The sequence below is a fragment of the Curcuma longa genome, chromosome 11 (assembly GCF_044706935.1).
Source record: "Curcuma longa cultivar G26 ecotype Majalengka, Jawa Barat chromosome 11, ITB_CL_G26_1.1, whole genome shotgun sequence".
Classification (NCBI taxonomy): Eukaryota; Viridiplantae; Streptophyta; class Magnoliopsida; order Zingiberales; family Zingiberaceae; genus Curcuma; species Curcuma longa.
In genome coordinates this window covers 15,355,880-15,370,439 of record NC_133871.1, presented here as the reverse complement: position 1 = coordinate 15,370,439, position 14,560 = coordinate 15,355,880, and the positions used below count along the sequence as shown (strand labels likewise).

At 38.3% G+C, this 14,560-nt stretch overlaps 3 protein-coding genes across 4 annotated transcripts; 1 reads left to right on the top strand and 2 right to left on the bottom strand.

Annotated features, from left to right (window-relative positions):
* Nucleotides 1-346: 346 nt before the first annotated feature.
* LOC141842050 (putative proline transporter 2) lies at nucleotides 347-3,476 on the bottom strand. The gene is made up of 8 exons (XM_074730268.1): nucleotides 3,322-3,476; nucleotides 2,767-2,991; nucleotides 1,858-1,952; nucleotides 1,544-1,730; nucleotides 1,335-1,459; nucleotides 1,021-1,236; nucleotides 723-953; nucleotides 347-644 (listed from the first exon to the last, which is right to left on the bottom strand). Exons 1-8 carry the CDS (start codon nucleotides 3,458-3,460, stop codon nucleotides 495-497), a joined length of 1,368 nt encoding a protein of 455 aa, XP_074586369.1. The 5' UTR covers nucleotides 3,461-3,476; the 3' UTR covers nucleotides 347-494.
* Nucleotides 3,477-6,109: 2,633 nt separating this feature from the next.
* Nucleotides 6,110-8,080, top strand: LOC141841620 (polygalacturonase QRT3-like). Of its 2 annotated transcripts, none has more exons than XM_074729800.1 (3): nucleotides 6,110-6,382; nucleotides 6,481-6,714; nucleotides 6,782-8,080. In XM_074729800.1, the coding sequence occupies exons 1-3, from the start codon at nucleotides 6,110-6,112 to the stop codon at nucleotides 7,832-7,834; spliced, it is 1,560 nt and encodes a 519-aa protein (XP_074585901.1). In that variant the 3' UTR covers nucleotides 7,835-8,080. The 2 variants fall into 2 exon arrangements, with proteins under 2 accessions (XP_074585901.1, XP_074585902.1); XM_074729801.1 differs by having other exon boundaries at nucleotides 6,119-6,382; nucleotides 6,463-6,714.
* A 1,614-nt stretch (nucleotides 8,081-9,694) lies between these two features.
* LOC141838768 (choline-phosphate cytidylyltransferase 2-like) lies at nucleotides 9,695-14,193 on the bottom strand. Its single transcript, XM_074726337.1, has 8 exons — nucleotides 13,946-14,193; nucleotides 13,590-13,703; nucleotides 12,688-12,783; nucleotides 11,790-11,832; nucleotides 11,519-11,674; nucleotides 11,268-11,348; nucleotides 10,080-10,169; nucleotides 9,695-9,992 (listed from the first exon to the last, which is right to left on the bottom strand). The coding sequence occupies exons 1-8, from the start codon at nucleotides 14,170-14,172 to the stop codon at nucleotides 9,906-9,908; spliced, it is 894 nt and encodes a 297-aa protein (XP_074582438.1). The 5' UTR covers nucleotides 14,173-14,193; the 3' UTR covers nucleotides 9,695-9,905.
* Between the last annotated feature and the right edge of the window lie 367 nt (nucleotides 14,194-14,560).

Below are 14,560 nucleotides of genomic sequence, written 5' to 3'. Positions count from 1 at the left end.
ATCATGTGTTGATTCCTCATTTAGGTCAGTTGTTATGGTGAATGTTAATAGTGATAGGCTATGAATTGAACATAGGGGGGTCTCCCTAAGGGCTTTAATTGTGGAACAACTGAATTTGGTTTCATATAATGATCAAAAACCATAGACAAATACCAAAAATTCCATAAGGATCTCTTCTTCTTTTAAGTCATCATCAACTTTGAGAGAATCTTTGAGTTCCTTCAGAAGAAAAAAGAGAGGCATTTTTCCAATTCTGTTCCACAGTTACAACAAGGTTAAATGATGCACTGTCTGTATCATGAAGGTTAATAAATATTGAAGTAGAATTTTTCTTTTTAATGCAAGCACACATGCTAGTACAGACTGCAACTGTTATCAGTATCAAGAGAAATATTTGATATCCATTTCTATGTTTGTTCTTTTTGAGAGAGAGAGATTGCTATATATTTGATATAATTTTAAAGAGTTGAGTTCTTCTACAAGAAGTTTAGTGGTTATGTATCAGCAAAGAAATGATAGACCCTGGCATTGTGTACGATCAAGCGCACTGCAGCAACTGTTGTTGCAATCGCCAGAAGCAAAAACAAAATGATGTTGGCCCAATGCCACGCCTTCTCTTCTCTTTTAGCAGATTGCGCTCTAACCTGCGACATGAAAAAATTGCTTTAGAATTCCTCTTAAGAAAATCACAAAAGAAAAGAGCAGCTAACAATCTGATCTACCTTGAGGAAAACCATGCTGGGGAACACGAAAGTAAGCGGGAAAAGCGTAAAAGACCCAAAGAGGTTCACAAAATCCCCCATGAACGGAAACAGAGCAGTGACAAATGTGTTCAGCCCAAAGACTAATGCTCGCAAAAGGAACCGCAGTTGGAGGTTGGTTCTGGAGAACATCCCCTCATCTAGCTTCTGGAATTTGGTGTCGAGAGCCTCATGAATCGGTGCGCAGAACATCTGCAATCATGATGCATTAGCAATGATCACAAACAGTATGAATCGAGCAATTTGGACGAGAACTTACATGCTGAGAAATTATGCTTTGCAAAAAGGCCGTTAAATTGATTAGGATATTTGCCCATTTAGGTCCACTCAACTGGTAAGGAAGGTATTCTGAAACAGCAGAGCCATAAGCCCAGTATCCAGCTATGCTGATGCCATAATAGATGACGAGGCCAATGGTGAACTGCATTGCCAAAGCCTTTCTCATGTTTGAAACTACCGGTTTGCGCAAAGTCGACTGTAGTTGAATGAGAAATTATGAGCAAGAAAAAAAAAAGGAAGAGTAAAGGTGCTTGCTTACAAGAGCTACTTCATATGAATCGAATTGTTCCTCACCTGGATCTCAGGCAACAAACCTGAAGTGTTGCAAACTAGAATTGCAGCAACAGCACCAAAGGCATTGAAGACTTTCTCTATTTGACTTCCGGGGATGTTGTAATCCTTAGTTTTGTTTGCTCTTCCTTCATTGGATCGCAAGCAGTTAGATCAGCAATATGTCTGGTATTCGAATAGATGGATGGCAAGCGAGAAGAGGAAAATTGTACCATCTTTAACTAGGATGGCAACGAGAATCACATCGTAGATTATCGTAAGGATTGCGGAAGTTGCCAGCCAGTTTCTCATGGCTGACATTGTCGGGACGAAGTACGCGAAGATGAAGTAGACCATGCCAGTCACTGCAATGTAGTATTGAAGCCTCAAGGGGGAGTTGCTGAATTCTGAATTGATCTCCTGGTGAAAAGTTTTATGTTTAGTGGTTTCCTTATCTGAGAAGATCATGCATATATCATTCAAAATTCATCAGAAACTAAACAAATATGTTCTGGCATGTTTGTTTATTTTTTCCAGCTAAAGATACCTTCAAAGCTCTTCCTCCTAGAAGAATAAAACCCATGTTTCCAAGAAGCAAGGTTGTGAATTGCAAAAAGTATGTCAGATAATACATTCTATTCCCTACAAAAAGAGAAAAATTAGTCATAATCAAGCTTTAAAATTTTCTATTTAAAGCTTTAAAAATTTTCTACTTTTTATTAACAACAACAAAAAAAAGATAATGGTGAACAAGAGTTCACGCCGGCTTTCTATTGACAAAGAACTGCAACTTCATTTTTCAAACAACTTTTGACTTATCTCCAAGGATGATAAATACTTTGGTCCTTGGGAAAATGTCCATGGCTAAATTCCAACTGTTTTCGCAGTTCATGCATCATAAATATACACCAACTGTCATTTAATGGTGGCGATAAGAATCCATAGGTGTCATGCTATGGCAAAATTCTTTTCTATTGAGCGTGCTTCTCCATGCTTTGCCCATGCACAAAGATACAACATAGTGGTCTCGTCAACCTTCATCTTTGGTCAGTTAAAGACAAAGGTGAAGCCTTGTGACGTTCTCACCTTGACGAGTAGAAAGAACTCTATTGGAGTGTCTAGCTTTGCAGAAAAGAAAAGTAAAAAAAATGGATTGAAAGGCGAAATATGGCTTGGCGTTAGATTGTTAAACGTAAAAGCCACGAAGAAGAGATAAGCTTTTTTGTTATTATTCACTTGACTTTTCGCCAAGAGAACTGACCGGGAGGCCACTAACAGTGAGTTTTCTCCATTTCGCACATGATCCATCTAAAAGATCACCATCAAGATGAATATTAAATTGTTCTCTTGATAAAATATTCAATTCGATCACATGAATCGTAAATGTAAAAGTAATAGCCGTAAGGAGCTAATGAAGATTGAAGCTTGGCGAAAAGAGATGCTTAAGAGAGAGTACCGAAGGTGTAGCCCATGAGATCCCTGTATCTGATGAAACGCCGGCCGTCGATGACGTGGAGTCCGGCGAGGAGCCAGTTAGCGTAGTAGGCAAAGGCTGCAACCACGACGAGGCACGTCATCCCCCATGCCCATCCCAGCGGCACCAGCATCAGGTTGGAGAAGCTCAGCACGTAGGCGCAGTTGAATGATGTCACAAGCATCACCCCGACTTGCTGCCACGAGTCTGCAATATAATTGTTAATTAATGCATCATTAATTCAGAAACGATTGATCAAGGTTGACCACGTTGTTTTAGTTCGTGCAGACAAGGAGAGCAGCAGGCCATCCATGATCCATGTTCTTCTTTCTCTCATCAAGATCAAAACAGCATCAGCAGTTGATGCGAACTATGCTCCAATGATAAAAAATATATATAAATATAATAGCACGCTTGAAGCATGACCAAAGATTGGGTAAGGAATCCTTTAGTTTAATTCAGAGCTCCAAGTTTGTGATCAGTTAAAAAAGCAAAAAAGGAAGAGGAAAAGATGATGAATCTTTTGAATTTGATGACCTTTATCGATAGTATGAGCTGAGGCGACGGCATGCCTCTGCTGCTGGCTTTGTTCAGGAGCTTCGCCTGATTCCAGACTGAGTGCTTCCACTCCATTACTCCTCACCTTCAACTCTGTTGGACCTTCAACTCCTTCCATCTGCCACAATTTCTGATCTTCCTCTGTCTCTTTGTTTCTCTGCGTCCTGCTGGTGTGCGTATAAATAGGCAGGTCCATCGTTTTAGTCTTCGGAATCTTATGCAAGCTGTGTGCCGTTTAAATATTGTTGATTGGTTAGACCACAAGTGCGGGGCATGGCGTTGGCATGATCCACCAATCAACTGCAACTCAATCATTGGGTAGGTTTACTTGTCGCCTCTGTTTTAAAACAGAGGATCTTGATAAATCCATCGAGATCAATATTGCGATGTCATGTAATTGTCAATTTGTTCTAGAAGTGCAGGGGATGCGGCGATCCTCAAGGCCTTCATTCATTCAACATTTTAAGAGTGCAATGGGGTTCGAACCATTCTCTATTCTCTAGTCCAAGTTTGAGATTCATAGTTTGGGGAAAACCAAAAGCCCAGGGCCGAATGCCTTCAAACGGCTTCAACGTTTAATTTCACGTCAGTTGGCACCAAGTCTTGCTAAGAAGCCAAAGGGGCTCGTCAAGGGGCCTTACGAACAGAAACATGGCTGCAGGTCGTAGACAACATGAGCCAGGTCTCTTTGGTGGCTGTTGGCACAGGCATGTGTTGCTGTAGCTTTGATCTGCACAACGAATAGAGAATGGAATGCTGATAGAAACAAGAAAATTAGACTCTTCTGCAACTGAAGCAAATTACTGGATTGTTTTCTTTCCTAGCAATCTTTCTGGGAATTTAGTTTCTTGATTTGGAACTGGGGAATGATAATCCAACAAATAAAGCTTAATCATAGTAATTTGGCAGAACAGGTAGTTTTCGCTTGTCTAGGTATGCTTCATATATGGATTATTTGGAGTTGGAAAAGTAGGTTTATCTGATCATAGTCATTCAGATACTAATGTGGAGCTTATCAATTGCTTTTTTTTCTTTCTAATTATTCTAATTTTGTTTAAGTACATTTTGGCTTAGCAAGAAAGATGATAAGTTTCAACCATATTGGAAACAAAATGGATTGAGACGGCAAGAGCAGATTGAATCTAGCTAGAAAATGCAGAGGAGACAGACAACTTTCAAGTCATATGATATGAGAGAAATCACTTTGGAGACAGAGATAACATTTCACTTGAATTTTCTTTTTAATATCTCTAAAATGATTATTCAATGACTTTCCAAGGAATCATAGAACTTGATTGATAAGGTAAAGCTTAGAGGTAAATTCCACCAAGACATTCAGTATCTCATCCTGATGCTGAATGAAGAACTTTTCACAGAGGCCCGTTGGGACTTTACTCATCTCCTTGAGAAAGGATTCTAAGTTTGAACAACCATACGAGAACAAAAGTAGAAGAGCCTTAATATTGTGTTCTCTTTTAAGGAGAAAAGAAAAATAAAGGAAAAGTTTGGGAGGGAAAGAGACGAAAGGAAAGGAGGGTAATTTGAATTGGATTCCTCTCCCACTGTTTACCTTTTGCATGATTACAGGAAGAAAATAAAAACACAATGGTATTTACATTGAATGATGTGTTATGTTCAAAATTAATTGGCAATTAATTAAATATAAGCACTATTGATTTTCTTTTCTTTTCTTTTCTTTTTTTTTAATTTTGTTCTACTGGATATTTCAGCCAGCTTTTTTTTATTTATCAAAAGGTACACTTTCTCACATCTGTTTAATTTTTTAAAAAGGCCTCTATTAAGTATTATATTAATTTAGTTTTTTTAATGAACAAATAAATTATAAATGAAAAAAAATCTATGTTTCTAGAAATGATATAATCTTATTTTTTCTTATTTTTTTATGAAAGTATATTTTCAGAAGAAAAAGAAAGAGGTGAGAGAGAGTATGTTTTTTCCTATAAAAAAATATAGAATATCATATTAAAGAAATTAAAATTTAGTGGTGCTCTTTGAAAAAAATTTACCAATTATATAAGGTATATGTATTTAAAAAAATAACAAAATATGTTGTTGTAGAATGATAAGCTAGGAAATCAAGCCAGTTGAATGATATTTCTAAAGACAATATTAGTAAATTAAATTCAATAAATGAAAAGGTTTTATGTTGAATGACTAAATGTTACTTATGACAAAAGTAATGGATGCTAAAGGACCAAATAAAAAGAGGTTGATAAGTTTATAAATACAAAGAACATTATAAGAGATTAAAAGTTACTTAAGGCCAAAGGAATAGACACTAATTAAAGGATCAAATAAAAAAAGATTAGTAAAATTATACATATAAAGAAAATTATGAGAGATTAACACTTATGATGAAAATAATAGACACCAAAAATCAGTAAATTGGATGATATATATATATAGGGAAAAAATTCGCCCAAAACCTCTCTTAAGTTTTCTCATTTCTTTGAGGAATGATTCTAAGTTTGAGCTACCATACAAGAACAAAAACAGGAGAGCCTTAAAAGAAAGGTTAAATGAGAATACTGAATACCACAACCCAAAGCAACTTTCCATGGCAGTGATCATTAAAGCAGTCCCCTCATCAATCCAAAGGCTCCATTTTTTTTATTCTTTTACGACTTATTCAAATTAGTTTCTTCATTGGAGATTTAGTGTATATATTTAATTTAATTATTTTGTCTGCTCCTGTATAAATATGACCAACAGGCTGGAAGCAGAGGAGGCATGGTGTGTTTCTGTGATGATTAGATCAGGCTTCGGAGCGAGCTTAGCCTTATGGGCCGTGGTCCATGTCGTCGTCTTCATGGGGAGGCTTCCGATGGTGGTTGCTGCCGGCCTGATTGACTCCTCCGATGATGGCTCCAATATCAAATTACATTACTACACCCAGCGCCAAAGGACAGTGGATGCCATTGCTCGCCGCCGCGCAGCAGAGTTCAGTTCTTCCTCCGCCGACGCTAGTTCTGCTGCGCCTTCGCCTTCGCCTTTGTCTTCGTCTTCCCCACTTCCGTCGGTGAGTCATTGCTTTAATTTCTGCTTTTTATCCGTTCTTTTTTTTTTTTTGAGTGCGGGATTTCAAAAAGAACTTTTTAGAAAAAGAAAATATTGCAGAAATCTACGCCACCCCGTATATTCCATGTGACCGAGTACGGCGCGGATCCGACCGGAAAAGCGGATTCTACAGCAGCCATCGGGGAAGCCATCGCCGACGCTTGCGCCGCCGCAACAAGTCAATGGCTTATCGCCGGAGTGAATAATCTCGGTGGTGCTGAGGTGCACTTGGACGGCGGCTTGTACTTGATCGACGCACCAATTACTTTACCCGTCGGAAGTGGAAATGTCAAGGTACCTGCATCTTTTACTAATCGTGAGAATTTAATTCAAGGGGTTGCTAAGTAATTGAACGAAGCAGATCCATGGCGGCAGCCTCCGGGCGTCTGACGAATTCCCGACGGACCATTACCTGATCGAACTATCGGCATCTCAAAACGCCACCAGTCAAACCAACACCACCGTGGTTGGCGATCTCACCGCCTCCTCCGGTTACAACTTCGAGTATGTCACGCTGCGCGGCCTCATGCTCGACGCCAACTACCGAGGCGGCGGCATCACCGTCGTCGACGCCCTCCGCACCGTCATCGACGACTGCTACATCGTCCACTTTGCCTCCGAGGGTGTTGCTGTTCACTCCGGCCATGAGACCCTCATCCGTGCCTCCTTCATCGGCCAGCACATCACCGCCGGCGCTGACCCAGGCGAGAAAAACTTCTCCGGCACGGGCATCAACCTCGCCGGAAACGACAACATCGTCACAGACGTGGTCATATTCTCCGCCTCCGTCGGCGTCCTCGTGTCCGGCCAGGCCAACATCCTCACCGGCGTCCACTGCTACAACAAGGCCACCGGATTCGGTGGCACCGGGATTTATTTGAAATTGCCCGGTCTAACCCAGACCCGGATCACCAATTGCTACTTGGATTACGCGAGTATCGTGGCCGAGGATCCGGTCCAATTGCTCATCTCCGGTTCGTTCTTCCTGGGCGACGCCAACGTGGTGCTGAAGTCGGTGAACGGCGTGGCAAAGGGCGTCGACATCGTCGACAACATGTTCGCCGGTGGAGGTAGAGGCGTCGACATCGTGACACTGGACGGGAACTTCACCAGCGTCGACCAGGTGAATGTGGACCGGAACACGGCCAAGGGGATGACGGTCCGGGCGACGGCGGCGCAGGCGGCGGTGGCCGGGAACGGGACGAAGTGGACAGTCGACTTCTCGACCGTGCTGCTGTTCCCAGATCGTATCGGGCACGTGCAGTACTCGATGCAGTCGGACACGGCGTTCTTTAGGCACGCTCTGAGGAACGTGTCGGGGAACACCGTGGTGATCGAGAGCGACGTGGCGATACAGGCCACGGTCTACGTGGAGGTGAATCAGGCTCCGGCCAATGGCGTGATCGGAGTCTGAAGCCTTGGAGGCATTCTTTAGATTTTAGTTTCTTTACAGGCATAAATTAATCAATTCACACGAAAATTGCACATCACCTGCTTACGACAAAGACAAACTGTTTTTTCTTGTAAATTAAAATTTATCTGCAATTTCAGTAGAAGTATATTTACCATCGTCATAAAGAAGCAAGAACTCCAGATGATGAAGGTGTGTCGATTAGGCAGAAGGTAGGTCGGGTGATTTGAGCACCTACGTAAAAGGCAGAAAAAGGTAGGAATTTTGATGGAGGCAGTAGTTGAAATTTGCTTGGGGCATGCACCAAACTCCACTGACTCTGCCATGAATGAGATCAGTAATGATGTTCTTTCTTTGAATTAGTAGTTCCTGTCATCATCTCCTGCATCTGGTCTTTACAAGGCAAGCAAAACGTCTATTACATCCTCCACATTTTTCTTTTCTGAGAGAAAAGCAAAAAGAAACTTGCCAGATTTCAAGGAGTTGGTGATCTATGTCAGGTTTGAAACTTCCAATCAGGAAAAGATGTGCATGCGGTTGGAGGAGTTGAACTTGCTCACATCTTCATATGAGAAATTTAAAATGAAGTTGTGATATATGTTTCTTAATAAAATTATATATATCAGAAAGTTACCTGTATTTTTTGGTTTTTGATCAAACACATGTTTACTCTTTTCCTGTTTGACCTATTATGCATAATTAAATAATTTTAGAAAATCAGAGAAGATCCTAATCAACTTTAAATCTAGATGTAACCAGCCCGGTTCCAAGGTCAAGGTATAATTTTGCATAAAAACTAAAAATTGAACAAGTCAAAAGCATTTGGAGCTCAATATTTCTGCTGATCGCATGGACAACAAATCTGTAGTATTTGGCCAGTCTAAAGTTGGTTAATCCACCTACTTGAAAATTAATCTTGTACACTAAAACATAAGATAAAGGATGTCACTTGATGAAAATTCAAACCGCAACTTGTCTGTAATGGTTTGGAAAAAATTATAGACTGAAGAATAGATGAACTGGAAAGAGGCTTTTTTTTTTTTACTACAGAATGTGGTGATGACACAGAAAGCTGGATTTTTTTAAAAAAAAAAATAATAATATTAGTGTCTCGTGCCATAATATCTTAAAGTTTAAAAGAAAAGTATAACCTGTATCACTTCATCACTTTCATGGGTGGTGAACAAACAAGACACTATAACAAACTGACAGCCAAACGTTGGATGCTATCATACCTTTTGTTGTTGCAGAGTCAGATACTCAGATGGAAACGTCTCTCGCTATCAAACCAAATATATTTATTTGAGTTGGATAACTTCTGTTAATTGCTCGACAAAGACAGCCAAACAAAAGAATGCATCTGGTAGTAATACTGATGAAGTTAATATAAACTAACCAAATGAACTTTTCTTCTGAGCTTATCAAAAAAAAAACTTGCAATTGTTAAGGACCAGTTGTACGTCAGGTTCATGTAGAACATAGAGTTGTTTCCATTAGAGAACTACGTATCAGCATTTTTAAGTAATTCCTTATAAGAGCAAGTTGTGATTGCAATTGCTAGGGGTTGGTCAAATGCCAAAGATGTATATAGACCACTAACCTTTGCCAATTCTTCATACATAAAAACATTGAGCAAGTTGATAAGGAGTTGATCACAACAAAAGTGGATTAAAAATGCAACGTCTGCTGAATTGACAAACCATGCCTTTGAAATTTACCGCAAATCTTTCAAGCTCTAATTGTGACCATAGAAATATGCGACATAGTGTTTCAACAATTCATTGATGTGAATACTAATGTAATTTCAGAAATTTGTAGCAACGTTAGGAAAGTGCAAAACCACAAGATTTTGGAGATTGTGCATATCGATCAAGAAGATAATAACAAGTATCTTTCATTGTTCTAGTGAACATTGGTAAAAAAAAAAACAACTAAGCAGAGCATGAGTTTCAGTGTACATTACATGAATGCAGGAAAAGAAGATGATGTTTACAAATCACATTGTAAAGATAACAATGACCCTATCGTTCTGTTTTGACAATGTCATAACTACTCCTAAAATGCTGAAACCTTGCTAATCCTCCTCATCGTAATACAACAAACCAAATTCTTTTTGCCCTTTCAAAAGGCTCTCCTGAATTCGCTCCTTGATCACAGTTCCCTAATGATTAAAGAAATATTAGTACAACAGACAGTTAAAGAAACATGAAACTTGTAACTATGTAACATCTGGGGGGAAAAAGCTCACCATTTGATGACAACCTTCCTCAAACTTCGCAAGAAAACCAACAACCCAGCGATCTGCATTTTCCACCCACTCATCATGAAGCACACTCAACTGTGATAGGCCAATGGAAGTCCAGTAAATAAACGACATAAAATAACATTATAAAAATAATAATGAGGAAAAAAACAGCGGTGGCAAGACCCCTCTATCTTACAAGAATTCAAGATCATCAATCCCAACTAAATGGGGCCAGACACTGCTGGAATTCAACAATCCCAGAATATTGCCATATCACCCTGAATGTAATACGTTAAAACAGGGCTACCGAGATAGGAAAGGTGGCGAGGAAGGGGGAATGAGGATGTTCAGATTAAATTAGTCTTAACCGAGAAGCTGCATATAAAAATGACTGGACACTAAAAGAAATATAAAGCAGCACCAAAATGAACCCTCAAATCAGCATTCAGCACGGTAAAAGAGATATACCAAGGCTGCTCTGCCCTATTATGATTTAAACACTGTACAATATTTCAAGTTGCAGCTGATCTGGTCAATAGCTGCTCCTTGATATATGTAACTGGGATTTTTTTTCAGCAATCCTTATATACTGTTTTTATCCACCAGGTTTATTCACCATTATACAGGTGATGTTAATTTTGTTTCAGACATATTAGGCATCCAGTAGAATAGTTCATCTAAAATTAGTGGATTCTACGTTTGCCCAAATATACCACAAGTCATAAAAAGAGTAGCAAAATAAATAAATAAATAACAATTTCAATGACAAAATTAATGATCCATTGATCCTCTACTTGTAACTCTTTCAGGAAGCATTTTCTGTATTCTCATTCTACCTATCTGCACATATTTAATAAAAAGTCATTTCACCATAGTAGGGCATTCTAAGAATATTCATGAACAAAGGTCACTCTCAGCATAAATTTTTCATCATTCTATTGATTATTGACTAATAAATTTTTCTAAGAAAAAAAACAGAGATACAAGTTTTCAAGAAACAGAGAACAGAGGGTTTTTTTCTACAAAGATCTATTATTCAAGCACGAAGCACATTTAAAGACTGGTTAGAAGAAATTGGTTTAGTTGTCTAACCTCATTCCGCAGCAAGCATTTCAAGATTACACATCTCAGTGCCTAAAAAGTAAAAAACCTAACTTGGTGATAGGGTATTCAACTTTTTGAACTATATACCTTCTTCCCTACTTTTTCTTGCTTCTCTTTAACTTTGTCATACAACTTCTCAAATTCCATGTTCACCCTCAAACGTTTTTCCTGAAAGACAACAGAAATGACTAAACATCAGTTCCTAAATATATGAGCCAGAGCTAATGTATCTAAGGTAGCAGCTATCACACGTAAAACACCACCATGAAAAATGACTAGCTATTCTGCGCAGAAAAAACATTTCATGTAATATATTCTATAAACAGCATTCACGCAACCTTCATATAGCTGACACCTAGTTCCTTCCTTGTATATCCCCTTGCCAAGTTACGCATCACATACTGGTTGTAATCTTTAACTATCCTCATTAATAGATCAGATGTAGAAATTCCTTCTGTCCGCTTAGTTTCTTTAAATTTCCCTGCAGCTTTAACCTGGTGTAAAATATAAAATTCAATGACTCACAGTATGTTAATGTGTAATAAACAAAATATAAAATTTAATGTATCAAGTTGATAGAGAAGATCAAACAATCATTTAATGACTCACAAATTCATATACATCTTTGCCAGCTCCACTCGCATCAGCATATCTACATAGAATTTTTGATAAAAAGAGTTACCATTGATCTAACAAAAAACAAAAAAATAGAAATAAAATACACTTAGATTTACATATTCTCTGTTCTTCTCATTGATTCTAACTTGTAATTATATGAAATTAAATGGTAGATTCTTTTGTCATTAAGAGATACTAGGTTCTTGTATGATATTCCTGATAAGGAATCTTCTTCCTGACATAGCCTCTTAAAAGTAAGATCCTTGTTCTGACCTTCTTTCTTTGAAGCACATTCACAAGCTGGCCTCTTCATATGAGATATGCCATGTGGGAATCAAAGGACAAAACTCCAGTTAAGTTAATAGCGATCAGTGTTTAATTAAAATGTTACATGTCTAGGCAATTCATATGAATTGGTTTGGATTAGCAACACTATCCAATTGGGAAACTTGAAACTTTCAATACAGAAGGAGAATCTCTAATAGGTAAGCTCTTTTTTTTCCTGAACTACTGATATATAATAGGAAAATGTCCCCTCTCTTGGTGCCCTTATTTACAACTTACCAACTTTGGTCAAAATCTTAACTTGGACCAAATATCAAATAAAGACGAATAGTGGAACTTATCCAAGTCAAAACCTTAAATTGGATCAAGTTCAATAGATTGAGCACAATGGAGGCATAAGATTCATGCAGTCGACCTTAAGTAACTGGACCAAGCAAAGCTAAGGTTCAAAGCTAAAAGAAGGATGACACTAGAATGACATCTAGGAGAGAAACTTAGAACTAAAAAACCAGTTTAAAATATTTGATAATTGACTATTTTAGCAGCTAAAATATAGTAGAGTTCATAAAGATCATAAATATGCATTTAAGTTGTGTAACCTTACGGGAGAGAATCATGAGCCACGTAATCAATCTTGTGTTTGTCAAGGAACTCCTGTGTGATTACCCAAGGTGCATCAGGTATAACTTCATCAACCCATCTGTAAGAAGAATGATTTATGAGAACAAGAAGGAAATATATGAAGTGATAATGGACTTATGAAACTCTAGCCATGATTTCAATAAGAAAATGAGTCTCTTAGACAATTTGAGCAAAACATGTAGGAAAAAGGATCATACAACCTCTTCAGTCCAACCATATTCAGTTCAGTGATGTCTGTCAATTGAAGAAGCTTCTAAACATTATCGCTACATTATACTTGGGAGCAAAAATATTGTGTGAAATTTTTGAAAATGCATAGCTAACCTGGCACATCTACCATATATATTTAAGACATATGTCTAGTAGAAAGGAAGTAAGATAATCTTATTAAAATACACAGTCTACAACATCTATCAAGAACTTACTATTTTGTGGTATTTGAACCTGAAAAATAAAAGCATAGATGCAATTGTAAGTTTGTGACTGACTTTACAAAACAAAACACTTATGAGATTAGATATTTAACATTGAAAGGTCTCTTTTGATAACTTCATTGCAAGGGAAAAATATTATAACGTTCACTAAAGCAGAAAAACACTCGTATATTTATCTTTATTTTTTTTCTTCCCAAACATGAGTCCATGTTAATATGGACAAGCGACCAATACATCTGGCATATAAGCAAAGTAAAAAATTAGCTCATTTGTTTCCCAACTAACCTCTAACAAAAACACATAGAACTATTTGAAAATCAGTTCAGTTCATCTCAGAAGGTGATTGAATATGAAAAACGTAACAATTATATTTAGAAAACATTTTTTAAACGAAGAACAGGGTGGGTAATATAAGAACAGGAGACAATACTTGCAGTGACGCAGTGACTCATAACGCTCAGATTCTGTCATGACAGTCTTTCCTTTGTATTTATGTGTTATTTCGTCGTTGCAACAACCCACAAGAAGATATGTGTTTGGAAACCTACAGATCAATAAATTAATTAATTAAATTATCTCCCCAACGCAATTTCACAGAGGAATATTACAATTTGTAGATATACATAGACATTTGAAAAGAATATACAAGAGGAAAAAAAACAATTCAAAAAATTAGCAACGTATGGGAGATGAACAGTTCATCGGAGCAAAGCAGGCTCGTTCAAGTTAAACCTAACCCATCAGTCAAACGACTGAGAAGGAAATAAAAGGGGGCAAAAGGCCTACGCTTTCTTCGCCTGTTCGAGGGATCTGGCGTGGCCGAAATGGAAGAGATCGTAGATTCCGTCGGCGTAGACTCGGACGGGCCTATCACCCTCTCCGGCCTCCGCCTGCCTGGCATCCTTCTTGTCCGCCTCCGGCTCAAACTCGGCGTCCACCTTGAGGCCCACTGAGTCCGCCTTCGCCGACACCTCGTGATCCTCCACTGCCGTCTTGCGCTTCAGGTCGGCCATCAAACACCACGGTCGGTCGATCGATCGTATCGGCCGAATGCTGTCCCAGTCGCAGCGATCGACTTATGAGGTGTCAATTCCGGTCTGGCAACGGTTTTGCTCGTAACGGTCCCATTCGAGTTGTGTGGCCTGCTGGATGCGCCAAGCGCGGTTCGCGTGCCAGGTTAGGCTCAGCTCACAAGTCCAAAATGGCCCTATATTTTTTAATTAAAAAATACTGATATTAATAGTAATTTTAAGGGAATGAATTACAAGGAGGAGTGTTTAAATTTAAATTAATATTTTGAATTGATATATTATGTAAAAGGAAAATATATTTTATAATTTTATAGAATTAAAAAAACGCAATGTAATTATTTGACAAACATTTAAATCCATTTAGATTTGC

Coding starts and splice junctions, on each gene's coding strand:
- LOC141842050 (XM_074730268.1), bottom strand. CDS start 3,460: ATGGAAGGAGTTGAAGGTCCAACAGAGTTGAAGGTGAGGAGTAATGGA. Junction 2,992..3,321: donor AGCTCATACTATCGATAAAG/GTCATCAAATTC, acceptor ATTATATTGCAG/ACTCGTGGCAGCAAGTCGGG. Junction 1,237..1,334: donor GTTTGTTGCCTGAGATCCAG/GTGAGGAACAAT, acceptor ATTCAACTACAG/TCGACTTTGCGCAAACCGGT.
- LOC141838768 (XM_074726337.1), bottom strand. CDS start 14,172: ATGGCCGACCTGAAGCGCAAGACGGCAGTGGAGGATCACGAGGTGTCG. Junction 12,784..13,589: donor GAGTCACTGCGTCACTGCAA/GTATTGTCTCCT, acceptor TTCTTCTTACAG/ATGGGTTGATGAAGTTATAC. Junction 10,170..11,267: donor AAGAAAAAGTAGGGAAGAAG/GTATATAGTTCA, acceptor GGCCTATCACAG/TTGAGTGTGCTTCATGATGA.
- LOC141841620 (XM_074729800.1), top strand. CDS start 6,110: ATGATTAGATCAGGCTTCGGAGCGAGCTTAGCCTTATGGGCCGTGGTC. Junction 6,383..6,480: donor CGTCTTCCCCACTTCCGTCG/GTGAGTCATTGC, acceptor AAAATATTGCAG/AAATCTACGCCACCCCGTAT. Junction 6,715..6,781: donor TCGGAAGTGGAAATGTCAAG/GTACCTGCATCT, acceptor TGAACGAAGCAG/ATCCATGGCGGCAGCCTCCG.